This window comes from Lissotriton vulgaris, chromosome 5 (assembly GCF_964263255.1).
Source record: "Lissotriton vulgaris chromosome 5, aLisVul1.2, whole genome shotgun sequence".
In the NCBI taxonomy this organism is placed as follows: domain Eukaryota; kingdom Metazoa; phylum Chordata; class Amphibia; order Caudata; family Salamandridae; genus Lissotriton; species Lissotriton vulgaris.
Window position 1 is genome coordinate 1,924,937,036 of NC_141693.1, and position 14,867 is coordinate 1,924,951,902.

The 14,867-nt window shown below is 47.8% G+C and overlaps 1 protein-coding gene across 2 annotated transcripts in view; it reads left to right on the forward strand.

The window, feature by feature from the left end:
• PBX2 (PBX homeobox 2) overlaps window positions 1–14,867 on the forward strand; it is a 247,366-nt gene that overhangs the window by 223,402 nt on the left and 9,097 nt on the right. For both annotated transcript variants that reach the window (XM_086924519.1, XM_086924520.1), the window contains exon 8: window positions 9,000–9,086. In XM_086924519.1, the coding sequence (XP_086780645.1) occupies window positions 9,000–9,086 (87 nt within the window). The remainder of the gene's footprint in view (window positions 1–8,999; window positions 9,087–14,867) is intronic.

The following is a 14,867-nucleotide window of genomic DNA, read 5'->3' on the forward strand; positions in this document are numbered from 1 at the left end:
AGGCTACACTGTCCAGTACTTCAACTAGAAATTCCACCAAAAATCCAAAAACCGCAAACAGCAAAGCCTGTCCAGATTACCCGTGCCTTAGCAGCAAAAGCCCTCTGGAATGATAGAGAGGAAGACATGGACAGACAAGCCCCATAGGCTGCCATTATGTGGCTCAAAACAGGATACTGTGCCTTTAAGAGAACTTTCCAGAACTTCACAGTATCCCAGAATGCACTGCAGGTCCCTTTTACTTTCAGTTCTTTTTTCCCCTCAGTTTTGGCGTCGTCAACCAGTATTTGGTGCCAGGTGTGTGAAGTCAGACGGCGCCCTGTTGGTCGTTGAATGTGGTAGCCATCTTCAGATTCTTTTTTCCGCTGTTGGGTCTAGAAGCAAGACGGGAAGCTCTGACATTTTTTTCAGGAAAAGCCCCAAAAAGGAAAGAAAAAGGACAATGGTTTGATTAAATTCCACTGTCCATCAACATCGATACCAGAGAAAGGGAAAGAACTACGAGAACGACACAAGTCGACAACAAGGGTCGACAAACGGCGAAGTAGGAGCAATGGAAAATAAGTCCTGCCTCGAGTGCCACCACAAGTTCGCCCAACGTGATCCATACGACGTGTGCAACCTCTGCCTGCCCATGAACCATCAGGTAAAGGACTGTGATGCTTGTGCGGTGTTTCAACTGAAAACATAGGCCAAAAGCAGTGGGAAGCCCACTACGCAACGATGTCATAGACTTCAAAGAAAATGTCACTAAAACACCTAGGCCTTTCCAGTGAGAAAGAAGACCAAGGAGTCCCGGCAGAATAGACGCCCAAAGGCTCGGACGTCGAAATTCTATATGGCGACTCTGAAAATCAACCCACCCGGAAAAAAACGGGTGAGATTGAGAAGACTGAGAAGATAAGACCCCATAAACATCTATGGGAACCGGAGGGCCATGACAGCAAGGCGCAGCCGAAGGCAGCCCTGACGCCAAAGAAAAAGGTGATCGAAGGCCAGCCGTGATCGAAAGAACCCCACGGAACCCTAGCAAGGGAGATAGTCGAGAGAAAATCGCAAAAGGCGCCAAAGACTAGAGTCGAACACGAGACCCCGAAGGGAAGTGCAACACCGTTGAAAGCAAAGGCAAGCGAAGGCAAGAAACAAAAGTCTCCAGCCTCAGAAGTCTAGAGAGCCCTCTAGGGCGTAAAAAAGAGGCAGCGACTCAAAGCCGAAATGGCAATGCTTCCCCAAAAGAAGAAATATTTCAACACTTCGCTGAAGGACTTCCGAATCTCGAATATCCCAGCCGCTGAAAAAGACAACCTCGACACCGAAGGGGAGGAAGAGGAGATTTTCTATTCTTCTCCAACCCCAGAACCTTGCGAAGAAGATCCGGAGGAACACAACGCTCCCGAAGAGGAGGATGACGGAGAATTTCGAGGACACATGGAATGACCTAGACACCGAAAACCCCGAAGAGGTAATTTGCTGCTATCCCTCAAAGGCATCACCACCAGATGATATAGCCTTCTACAGAGAACTGGTTAAAGGGGCAGCAGACACTTACGGAGTTCCCCTCGAAGAGGAAAAAGGCGACATATGTTTCCTTCTGGAGTCGTTAGCCCCAGCCAGCAAGGGGACTCAATACTTGCTATGCTGTCAAGCATTCTAGACCAAGACAAGGAAGCCTTTAAAGAGCCAGCCTCAAGCAGGGTCGAGAAGAAATGCAAGCCTCCTCCAAGGACCCAAAATATATTCAGGGAAACACTGTACCTGACTTTGTTACCACAGCCAGGAGAAGGGCAAATTCCATTTCTAACAGTGGACCTCCACCACAAAAAGAAAGCAAATGGACATATGGAAAAGGAGGCAGCGACGCAGTGCCTCATCACTAACTCAATACCCTACTAAACAAATACGGACACCAGCAACGGATGAGATCAAAGAACTCAACAAACTGCCAGAGGAGGACAAAAAGAGAGGTAAATCTATTGTCCAGGAAGGCAGAAACATCGCTAACACATGCCTCAAATCTGCACTGGATAAAGCATACACTGCCAGCAGGAAAATGTGCACAGGTACAACCTTGAGAAGACATGCTTGGCTAAGAATTTCTGGATTTAAGCAGGAGGTTCAACCCTCCATCATTAACAGACCTTTCACAGGGGAGGCACTGTTTGGAAAGGAGGTGGACGAATCACTCCAACAAATAAAGGATAATGAGTCTGCAAGAGCAATGGGAGCTCTACAGCAAAGCGGAACCTTCAAAAGAGGTGGGTTTAACTGCAGAAAGCCCACAGGAAGAGGAGCATTTGCACAAGGTCAGCTAATGTTGCACCAACAAACAAGGTGTCATGTGGCGGTTTTCCGCCGTTCCGGGCGCCACAACACACATACGGGAATACTCACTTCTGGCCGGAAGTGGTGTCCCGGTCTAGTCCTCCGGCCAATGCTATCACTTCCGGGGGACTACGCATAAAGGAGTGAAGCACCTCCGGATCGGTGCTTCTGATTCCAGATTTGTGCATGGAGCCCAGCAGACGGCAGCGGTTTGTTCTGCCCTTCTTGATTCCTGGAGGTTCCACGGCATGACGAGTCACGGTAACACCTTCCCCGAGCCTGCAAGCGTTATGTGACTTTTTCTCTGGCCGCTTGTTTCGCAACAGCGTGTGTTGCGCTGGCCTGTGCTTCCCCGAGCCCCCAGAGCTCAGACTACCTGGCGGGGTTTTCATTGCCGCTTGCACTGGTTGCTGAGCGCTAAGAGCGCTGTGTTTCGTTTTCCATTGGGACCAGGATTAACCCTTTCCCTGGCAGCCGCGCAGGAGCGCTGCTGTTTCTCTTTCCTTGAGTTGCCCTTTATATGGCAGTGGCGCAGGAGCGCTGCTGCATTCTCTGTTAGTAAGCGCAGGAGCGCTGTGACAGTCATTGCTTGTTTTTCCCTTGCTTTTGTCAGTTGCGCAGGAGCGCTACTACTAGTGACTTGACGCGAGAAGCGTAGGAACACTGCTGAACGATTGCATGTGCCGCAGGAGCGTTGCTCAAACATGCACTGGGCCGCGCTATAGCGCTTACCCTGGAGACCTTGTATTGGTCACTTACGCGCAGGAGCGCCTTATTTTGTTTGTTTGTACTTGGTGGTTCTTGCGCAGGAGCGCTTTCTTTCATTTCTACTCCAAGGCACCTGGACGCTACGTGCTGACCTCATCCTTGGTTCGGCACGAGTGTGTCTTGGTAAGTACCGGAGGCAGGGGCTCCTTCCTCCATGTGTATTGTGGGGTGTTCTGCTGCAGGTATAGTACCACGTCCTAACCTGGTCTTCTCTTATTTCCTCAGCTGTGCCAAGACCCTACCCTACGTCCCATCCACCAAGGCTATTCCTCTTGCTTAACTGGCCCCCATCCCTGGATCCGTCCAATCCGTGACGGGTGTTATTCCCCGTGGGGGTTGTTTGGGAACAGGGGCGGTGGTCCTTGTCGTTGCTGCAGAATCTCTTCACAAGCACAGGTGAGTCTTGTGGGGCGCCTGACACAAGGCCAGGGAAGTGACCAACAAACAAGCAGGATACCAATGTTGGCAGCAACAGCCCAAGCAGCCCTTTTGAGGCAGAGGCCAGACCTGAAGAGGAAGTGGCTCTAATTAATTCCAACGTGGACAAAGACCACACACTAGTGGGAGGACGTATTACACAATACCAGCATCAATGGAGAAAAATCACCACAGACAAATGGATTTTAAATACGGGTATTGCATAGATCCACAAAAACACCACCTGCAAACCCACCAAAGAAATAGAAGTTCCGCAAATCATAACTCACACAGTTCAATGCAAAAATCAAAGACCTTCTGCAAAAACAAGCGATCTAATTGGTGGCAACAGATGAACTCTTCAAAGGAAATTACTCACCGTATTTCCTGGTTCCAAAGCAGGATTTAACACGAAGACAATCCTGGATCGAAGTTTCATAAACAAATTAGTTTTAACACAACATTTCAAGATGACTACTTTACAAGAAATAATCCCACAAATCCAAAAAGGGGATTACATTGCAACAATAGACCTCAAAGACACCTATTTGCACATACCCATGAACAAAAAAAACTGGAAATATCTCAGGTTTCTGCACAACGGAATACACTAACAGATCAAGGTACTACCATTCAGGATAAAATCAGCACCACATGTTTTTACCAAGTACCTAGCGGCAGTTGCGGCACGGCTGAGAAGAGAGGGAATGTACGTCTACCCCTACCTGTAAGACTGGCCCATTAAAGCAAGCACAAAACAAAAGATGTCTCAGCACGTTCAAACAGCAATCCACACACTGCAAAACCCAGGATTCTCCATAAATCACAAAAAATCCTCAGCAAGGCCTGAAAAAGAAACTAATTTCAAGGAGAGCACAGGCATACCCGATGCAAAACAGGATACAAGCTATCAAACAGGAAACCTCTCTCTACCAGAGGGTCAATCGCTGACCGTGAGGAGAGTAATGAAACTCATGAGCATGATGGCGTCATGCATCCCACGCATCCCTCTTGCATGTCTACATATGCGCCCATCCCAGGAATGGCTCACCAACAACTGGTCCCAAGCCACAGGGAGCTGGGAGGTTCTAGTGGTTGTTACGCACAAACTGCAAGCAGAATCACAATTTTGGGCATCAACAACATAGCACGGGGGAGATCTTATAAACACCCAGCTCATTCTGTGACGATAACTGCCGCAGCCCTCAATGGATGGGAAGCACACTTCTAGGCCAAGAGCACTTTCAGTTCACTGTGCTCCCTTTCGGCCTTACCAGCGCCCTCAGGTGTTCACGAAAGTGATAGCGGTGGTAACAGCTCATCTGCACAGATCAGGGGTTTCAGTCGTACCCTATCTCGACGACTGGCTGTTGAAGACGGGCTCACCCCAGGCAGTCGCCTCCCACCTCTAGACTACGGCCGACCTCCTGCACTTCCTGGGGTTCTCCAGCAACGTTCTGAAGTCGCACCTGGTTCCCTCTCAGAAGCTTCTCTTTATCGGAGTGGTTCTAGACCCAGTCGGGCTTATCCTCCCGAGAAGAGAGTCCGGGATATTCGGGCTATGATACCGATGTTTCAGCCTCTGTCCCGGTTTTCGGTGAGAATGACCCAGAGGCTGCTGGGCCGCATGGCCTCCTGCGTCCTGCTGGTGGATCATTCCAGGTGGCATTTGCAGGCTCTGCAGTGTGACCTGAATTTCCATTGAGCACAGTATCGTAGCAATCTTTCCAACGTTGTCCAGATCTTGGATGGGACTGCACGTCAACTGCAGTGGTGGTTAACGAATCAAGGTTGGGTCAGCGGCAGACCCCTCTCCATTCCCCAACCAGAGTTGACAGTGGTGACCGATGCGTCACTCATGGAATGGTGCGTCACCTGTGAGAGGCGGAGATCAGAGGACACATGTCTCCGGAAGAGTCCGGCCTCCACATGAACCTTTTGGAGCTCTGGGCAATTCGTCTGGCACGGAAGGAAGAGTAGTGCAAATGTTCACAGAGAACACCACCACCATGTGGTACTGCAACAAACAGGGCGGATGGGGTTGTGGACCCTATGTCAAGAGGCTTTTCGCCTTTAGACATGGCTGGAACATCAGGGCATGTCCTTGGTGGTTCAACACCTGGCAGGTTCTCTGAACGCCAGGGCGGACGAGCTCAACTGTCAGTGAATTATGGATCACGAATGGCAGCTTCACTCTGAGGTGTGGTGCAAGGTCTCTTTCAGCAGGGGGGAGAGCCTTGGTTAGTTCAGTTTACCACCGAAGAGAACGCGCAATATCTGCAATTCTGTGCCTGGGAATTTCCAAGGCGGCACTCGCTCAGACGCTTTTCGTCTTGAGTGGAGCTCCGGCATCCTATATGCCTTTCCGCCTGTATCACTTCTGGCCCGAGTGCTGAAGATGCTCAAGCGCAACCGAGCCCAAGTCATTCTTGTGGCTCCGGACTGGGCATAAAGAGTCTGGCACCCCGAGCTCTTGAGCATGGCCATCGATCTTCTGTCGCAGCAGTAGAGGGCAGTCCTCCACCCGAACCTGTCCAGTCTCGACCTCCTTGCATGAAGATTTGAGTGGCAGCAGTTGACCTCTTTTGACCTTCTGCCCGAACTCTGTAATGTCATTATGGCGGTAAACAACGTTTACAACAAAACTTTATCTCCGCAACGACCGCGCTGTGATTCCGCATACCATTACTCCGCAAGTTGGAACATCGACTTGCGGAGGGGGGGAGGGGGGGAGGGGGTGGGGGATAGGTGTTGGATTTTAAATCCAACACCTTCCTTAGTGTCCGCACAGACTGGAGTTGGAATAGTAAATTATACTATTCCAACTTCAAGCGCCCCCCCCTCAACGACTTTCGGAGTAATGATATGCGGAATTGCATTGTGATTCCCCACAGAGAAAAATAATGCGTGATTTGATCATATATTCCATCTTGGCAGCCAGGCGTCCCTTAACCAAGTCTGTATACACCAGTAGATGGAACAGTTTGTGGCATGGTGCACAGCAAAGGCTGTGGATCCCCTTTCTGCCCCTCTTTCGGAGGTACTCTTGTTCATCCTCTCTTTGGCCTAGCAGGGCTATGCCTTGGGCACTCTTAAAGGCTACTTTTCAGCCATATCCGCCTTTCTTTGCCTTCCTTTGCCTTCCTTATCCGCCTTCTCCTTTCAAGTCCCCTATTGTAAATAGATGTCTAAAGGGCATTACTCCTCTCTTTCCTCCTCCTTTCATAATGCCCCAGTAGGACTCGAATCTTGTCTTGGCGTTCCTTATGTGTTCTCCCTAAGAACCTCTAAATAACTGCCCTATCGGGCTCCTTACTTTAAAGACTGCCTTCCATGTCGCCATCACTTCTGCTCGCAGAGTGAGTGAGCTTCAAGCTCTGTCCTTAAAAGTTCCTTTTCCTGCTGTTTATCAGGACAAAGTTGTACTTCGCACAAGGCCCTCTTTTCTTCCCAAAGTGGTTACCTCTTTCCACAAAGGACAGACCGTCACTTTGCCCACCTTCTTCCCCTCTCCGCACCCTTCCAAGGAGGATGAGACTTCACTGTCTGGACCCAAAACGTGCGCTGTCTTTCGAAATGCCATAAGAAATAGTTCTGAGTGAACGATCAACTCTTCGTTGGCTATATGTGTGCCAAGAAAGGTCGGGCTGTACAAAAGCTCACCATCTCTCAATGGGTTGTCCTCTGCATTAAATTCTGCTACTCCTTAGCGAAAAAGGGATTTCCAGTGGGACTGCGTGCCCACTCCACCAGGGCTACGGCAGCTACTACTGCCTTGTGATGTGGAATCCCACTCCTTGACATCTGTCAGGCGGTCACGTGGGCATCTTTGCTCACGTTTACCAAACACTATTGCCTGGACAGCCAAGTTCGGAGAGAGACTGTCATTTTGGCCGTTCTGTTTTCTAGGACTTTCTGGTATGAACTTAGTCCGCAAACCCACCTCCGGGGTTAGCATTGCTGGGGTATCTATTCTAAGGTAAGGAATCTATAACAGTCTCTTTTGAGATGAACAAGTTGCTTACCTTCAATCATAATGTTGATGTGAAAGGAAATCCCTTAGGAAAAAAGAGCAATATTAGACTTTCTAGCTTAACTTTTCCATCTATAACACATAAATGACAGCAACATGGCCAGTCGGACATGCCTTCACAAAACACTGCTGTTGGATTTTCATGCAAATATGAAGGCATAGTTGACAATGGAAGGTTCTTAAACACTCCTTTGCAACCACTAACACTTCACTCCTGCCTTCCTACTACATAATTATGCACAACGTGTGAATCCAGAAGAGATTCACAATGCAAATGGAAAAGGTTAATTATGTACGACGCCAGTTTTGCTCTTTGAAACTATTCTGGATTCACTGAAGAGTTGAATGTGTCACATGTGAAGATGTGTGTGAAAAAAGGTAAAATCTCAAAGCAACTAAACTAGACTACAGAATATAAGCATTGCTGTAACTGGAGAGATATATCATTTAAAGACTGTGGCCACATACTGGGACATTCTAGGCTTGTGTTTTGTGTCATAGAGAAGTGGCATTTCTCCACCTTTAGCCACGGTAAAAAGAAAAACTATAACTCTGTGGACCCAACCACTAGGTTGTTGAATTATGCACAGCATGTAAATCCAGAATAGCTTCAAAATTGTTATAGGGAAATAACTTTTCCTTCTCTTATATAGTGTGGAAGAACCAAAGGTACGGAGTACAGCAACACAGCACATAAGATAGTTTGAGAAAGAGTTACCACAAACGCATAACAGGTGATCATTGTGCATTGGTGATGGCATACATTAATATTTCTGAGGGAAGCCAAAAAAGACAAAACTAATAAAATCCAACATCACATCGGCAAACAATCCCACTTCGCAGTGTCCACAAGTGTAGGCCCCTAAATTCCTTCATTCAATCTCTGATGGCCACCTAGTAAGCTATGGTATGTTATTCGATTATCTCCAGTGAAGAAATGTATGGTCTGTTCGTGAGGAAGATCACTGAGGCGACTTTTCCAACTAGTACCACAATAAGATCAAATTCAGAATATTGTCTTCTTTTAAGACTACCTATGTAGGTTCAGAATGTAGTGCTATTAAAATATGGAAACCATTCTGATGACATATTACACTACAAATCTAAGGAACATCTGCCACTAGAGGATAATCTGTAGACTTCAGCACTAGTGTGCTGTTGTGCCCTAGATCTAAGAAGAGGAAACAAGCATGCACATTTGTGATGATAGGGAAGAGCAGGACGGCAATTTACAGATTGACCCAGAAGAATGAAACGGCATGAACTTGAGTAAAAAAGTGATGCAAGGAAAGCAGGAAAGGCAGAACTGCAGGGACCTGGGGGTACCTTGAAGGGAAAATCGGGGAGTGAGGGGAAATGCAAACAATGTTACAGTAGGTAGGATCTGATACTATATGTACGACCTTAGGAGGATGCCATTTACTTCTCAATGTTAAAATAATTGTGTTGCTTCCTGCAGGTGGAGGCTCTTCGTCACTCGATGGGCGCTGGGGGCTACGGAGAAGGGATGGTGCCTAGCCAGATGTACAGTCCCCGGGAAATGAGAGTATGTCTTTCAGTCTGTGCATTGTTGAATGTGTCATACTTTTTATGACAAAGTCGATGGTAATTGTAGATGTTGCCTAGTCTATGATCAGTGTTCATAGCTGTGTGGCCACCTGAGCACAAGAAGCGATGTAGTGTTAATGTGAATTCAAAGTGGTTGATCCCATCAATCCCTCTTCTTTCGCGTGTGTGGGTACTCTGCTTGCTTTATTTATGATTAACATGCAAGTGTTGTTGGAAACTAGTGGCTCTCAACTTCAGAGAACTGTTTGGCCCCTAGGCCATAAATTGTGTATCAGAATTGTTAGGCCTGGGATTTATTTATTTTATTTATTTTGAAAGTTTTATATAGCGCAAACAAGATCTTTGCAGATATCAGAGCGCTTTACAAGGACAAGGGGGTATACTAGTTGAGGTAGTTAGGTACAAGGGGCACAGTTACATAGGTAGGTCAATAAACAAGAGGAAAGTCAAAGTTGAGGTAATGTAGGTAGAAGGTGCATAGTCAAACAGGTGCGCCACTAGTATATAGGTACAAAAAGAAGTGGCATATACTTGTTTAAGCGTGCTTAAAATGCTTTTGGTGGTAGCATACAGGTAAGCATAGTTGAGGTAGGTGAGTACAGGGTGCATAGTCACACAGGTGCATCAGTAGTACAGGAGTAGGAATAGTTCAGTTGGTGTAGGTACAGTATGCAAGTCAAACAGGTGCGTCAACAATATAAAAATATACAAATACGTATACAATCAAATAAGTCGATAATACAAGTAATACAAATGGTACAAGGGGTCAGGCAGGTAGTACAGAGCGGATTCTTGAGAAATACAGAATAATAGATCATGTGTATTTAGCCATGAGGATCGCTTTTACTTCTTTCTTAAAAAGTTTGTTGGAGGAGATGAGCCGGGTTTCAGGCGGGAGTGAGTTGCAGATCCTGGGCGCCATTCCTGAGAAGGAGCGTTTATAGGTTTTTTTCCTTCCGAAATCTTTGAGGCTTCAGCAGAAGATTGTTTGTGCTTCTAGTAGTTCTAGAGCCACCAGAAATTGTCAGCTTTTGAGTGAGGTAGGCTGGCGAGTTCAAATGTACAGCCTTGTGTGTCATGCAGGCGATTTTCAGATGTATTCTGGCTTCAAAAGGTAGCCAGTTCAGGGATTTAAAGTCAGGGAAAATATGCGAGTTTTTTTTGAGTCTGTGATGAGTCTCGCTTCAGCGTTAAGGGACGCTCTTAGGGGTGCCGTTGTAGTTAGGGGGAGCCCGCAGAGGGCGGTGCTACCGTATTCTATGTGCGGGATGACTATAGATTGTACTGCAGTTTGGAAGTCTTTGGCTGGGTGAAGGGTTTAAGTTTTCTCAAGTTATTAATTTGGAAGTTCGCTCCTTTGGTTGCCTTGCTGATGTGCTGCTGCATGTTGAGATTGGCGTCAAGTGTTATGCCTAAAGATTTTGCTGAGTCTACGATGGTAGGTTGTACATTTAGAGCCGTTAGGTGCTTAAGCCAAGTTTGAGCGGTAGAGATTTTTGCGGGAGGTGAGATCAGGAGGAACTCAGTCTTCAGCGCATTGAGTTTGAGGTGGTTCTCGGCAAGCCAGAATTGGGTGTTTCTGATCGTGGTGTTCAGAAGTATGATGTCCTTGGGAGATTGTATTTTGAGATAAAGTTGAGTGTCGTCTGCATACATGTGAAAGTGAACATTGGATGCTTGTAGCAGAGTAGTGAGAGGTTCCATAACTAGGTTGAACAGTGTTGGGGAGAGGGAGGATCCTTGAGGGACGCCTAGCGATACAGGTACCGTAGAGGACATCAGGTTGTTGCTTTTGAATCTCTGAGACCGGTTGTGTAGAACGGAGGTGAACCACTTGAGAACAGGCCCAGATATGCCCCTTCTTGTGTTTAATAGTTCGAGTAGGTTTTCATGTTTAACTGTGTCGAATGCTGAAGAGAGATCAAGAAGGATGAGGAGGCAGGTATCGTTTTGGTCTAGGATTTGGAGGGCGTCGTCAACTATGTGAGTCATAGCAGTTTCGGTACTGTGCCCTGCTCGGAAGCCTGATTGATGAGGGTTGAGGAGATCAAACTTATCTATGTGTTTAGTCAGTTGTAACTGTACACATTTTTCCAACAGTTTAGCGAGAGTGGGAATATTTGTAATAGGACGGTAGTTGTTTAGTTCCGTGGGGTCTGCTGTTTTTTTTTAGTAGCGGTGTGACTTGTCCGACTTTGAGGGCGCTAAGGATGGATCCTTGTTGAAGAGAGCTATTGATGATCCTAGTCCGGAGTGGGAGGAGCAAAGGGGTAAAGTCTTTTACAGCGTTAGCAGGAAGGGGGTCAGTGAGGTGATTGGATGGTTTCAGGGTGCTGAGCAATCTGCCAATTTCTTCTTCGGAGTAGGTGCCAAAGGATGACAATGTAGCATTGTTCTTTAGTTCAGACGATGCTGTGTGTTGGGGGTTGGAGTACAGGATAGCGTCATTGAGGAGATCGCTTCTTATGTTGTCTGTTTTTTGGTTAAAGAAAGCAGAGAAGTCTTCACAGGAAGGTGTAGCGCCCATGGTGCTGAGTGTCTGGGGTTGTTCTTTGGATTGTGTTCTGATTAGCTCAAACAGTTTTCTTGGGCGGTTTTTTGCTTGGGCGAGCTGGAGGCTGAAGAAATCTCTTTTTGAGCGTTTTATTTTCCTGAAGTAGGCGTTTCTCTGTTTCTTCAGGGTTTTTAGGTGCAGTGCAGAGGGGGCTGATCTCCAGGTGCGCTCTGCCAATCGCATGGCCCGTCTATCTTCATTGAGGCTCCCGTCATACCATGGGTTGGAGATCTTGGACGACACTCTTTTCAGTTGCATGGATGCAGCCTCATTGATTATTGTGGTCATGGCATTGAGATAGTGGTCAGTCAGGAGTTGAACGTCCGTAGTGCCGGGAGGGGGAAGTAGCAGATTGCAGCTGTTAGGCGGTAAAGAGTTTGGGTTGAGTTTCTTCATGTCTCTTTTCCAAACTTTGGGCTTAGAGGGTTGAACTGGGTTAAATTTAATTTTTTTCATTGATAAGGAAAGAGACAATATGATGATCAGACCAGTCATAAGGTTGGATTGACTCAAGTTGAATAGCGTCCTCTTTGGAAATGATAAGGTCGAGGATAGAACCTTTCTCATGGGTCGGGCTATTGCATATTTGGGTGAGATCAAGGGCGTTGAGGAAGCTTTTGAGGCTATTTACCACTGTGTCACTGCTGTCGTTCCAATGGAGATTGTAGTCGCCAAGGAAAATTTGGGTGTTTTGCCGTCCTGAGTTGGTTGAGATTGTGTCCATGAGTTGTTGGGAGAAGGAGAGCTTGTCCCCAGGTGGGTGGTATATGATGTGTAGTGAGCATACCGGTTTGCTTTCGCTGATGACATCAAGGCAGAGGTATTCACAGGAAGTAAGAGAGGGGGCGGTCGCTTTGATAACTGAAAGGTTGCTTCTGTAAATACAGGCAATTCCACCGCCTGTCTTTTTGGTCCTGTCAAGTCTAATGATACAGTAGTTGGGGGGGACTAGGATATCCATGATAGGTGTAGAGAATCGGACAACCATGTTTCAGTCAGAATGGCTAGATCCGGTTCCAGGGAAATGATGAGATCGGCGACCCCCGCGGAATGTCTTTGGGCCGATCTGCAATTGAGAAGTAGGCATTTGAGTCTAGGGGTGCGGAGGGTGGAGGAGGGTTCTATAGTGAGGGGTACATTTGTGAGGTTTTTGGGGACGGAGCCTCTGTTGTTATGCATGTGGTGTCTGAGGGGGCTAGAGATAATCGTTGGGATATACAGATGGCCGGTGGCTAGGCGATTTTGGAGAGCCGGGACGTAAGAGTGGAGAAGGGTGTGTAAGTCATGGTCTGAGATCGTATTGGTAGTGCGTCTGGGGCGATTGGTGGTATTGCGAGTGGGGATAGAGGTCCAATGTGGAGAGTGTTGTTGTGTGATAAGGCAAGTAGGAGGTGAGGAGGAAGTGTTAGGTGCAGAGGTAGTATTGCGATTGATGGTATTGCGGTTGCGATTGGTATTGCGATTGGTGGTATTGCGAGAGGGTATAGAGGTAGAGTGCGGGGAGTGTTGTGTGGTAAGGCGAGTAGGAGGTGAGGGGGAAGTGTTATTAGGTGTGAGGTTGGTGGTGGAAGGGGGGTGTGTGGGGTCTGTGATGAGCAATTCTTTGATGGAGTGTAGTTCTTCTTTCATTTGGAAGAGGGTGGACATAATCATGTCCAGCGTGGTGTTGGGCGCGGAGTTGGGGACGTGTACTGGCGGTGAACAGGCGTATAGGTTACTGAAGAAGGGGGTGGATCGGGGTGGAGAGATGGAGCTGGTGAAGGGGATGGAAGTGTTAGAAAGAGGATTGGTGTTAGGGTTGGTGATGGTGTAATTGGGCAGGGCATCAGTGCTAAGAGGGGAAGGGTAAATGGGGGCGGTGTGGGGGCTGGGTGTTGCGGAGGTGGGATAGTGGGGACTGAGGGTGGGGGGTGAGAGGTTGAAGGAGGGGTGAAGGCAAGGCGTGCCGGGAGTGCAAAGTGTGGGGGGGGGGAGAAAGGAGGAGAGAGAGTCATGTTGTGTGGGGTGCAGTTGGGGGAGGAGGGGTGTTCTGAGAAGCTTGGTATGAGGGGCGGGACGGGAGTGCAAGGTGTGGGGGGGATAAGCCCTATCTGCTTTGGGAGCAGATAGGGGAGGGGGAGTGTTCTGAGAAGCTAGTCGGAGGTGTGCGTGGCGTGTTATGTGTGGGAGGGGTCAAGGGGGTAGCGGAGTGGGGGATGGTAGAGGAGGTACGTTCGGCGTCTGATGCTGACGGGTGTGATGTGTCTGTAGACGGAGGGTGATAGAGGAGAGTAGTGGGGAGAGGGAGGGGGTGCGAGTTAACGTTAGGAGGTGGTGTTGGGAATGAAGGCGGGAGGGTGTGGGATCAGAGATTTAGAGAAGTATTCTTTGAAGGTGGGGAATAGGTTGTCAAATAGGTCTAGGTTTCTGTCTGTGGATTGAATTAAGATGGTGCCGTTGTTGTAGATGGTGATGGTTGCTCTAGCAGGGTAGCGCTGGGATGGTGTGGTTGAGAGTGTTACACTATAGGCAGTTTTTCTAGTGGGCGAGACGGTGAGTAGGGTAAGGAGTGCTTTTCTCCATTGTGCTCTGCGTGTAGTGTATAGGATGATATCCGTGCTCTTGGTTCCATTGTTGAGGGAGAAGTAGGTGTCAACAAAGGGGGTTTCAGGGTGGGATTTGAAGAAGTTGTGCTTAAACCTTTTTGCGTTTTTTTTTTGGTGAGCCCGGTGGGGTAATTTATTTTGTAAGTGTGTTTGCCCAAGGGTTCCATGTTGGGAGTAGGGGGACAGGTGGGTAGGGGGATGCGTGGATGGGTGTAGGGGAGGCGCTATGATGTGTGCGAGGAAAGAGTGGGTGCAGAAGTCAAGGAATGATTGCGGACGAGTAGTGATTTAGACGAGTCTAAGATGGCCGCTTCTTTAGGCGTGATGCAGTGGTGAGGATTGACTAGCCTAAGATGGCCACCAAGTTAGAGAGCTTGAAGGGTATAGCAGTCCTTTGTTTATTGTTACGTAATGAGAACAGGAAGGTGTGCCAGTTTCATAAGTTCAGGAAAAGGCAGGTCTCGGAGCACAGCATGCACCTGGACACTTCACCGTTCATCCTTGTGCTAAAATAGCCCGTATGACCACTTAATGGACTGATTTTCTCTCTTTACACCACCAACTTTTTTACCCCCAATTGTAAGCTAGCATAATAATCACATGGCTTAAAGAAGCAGTA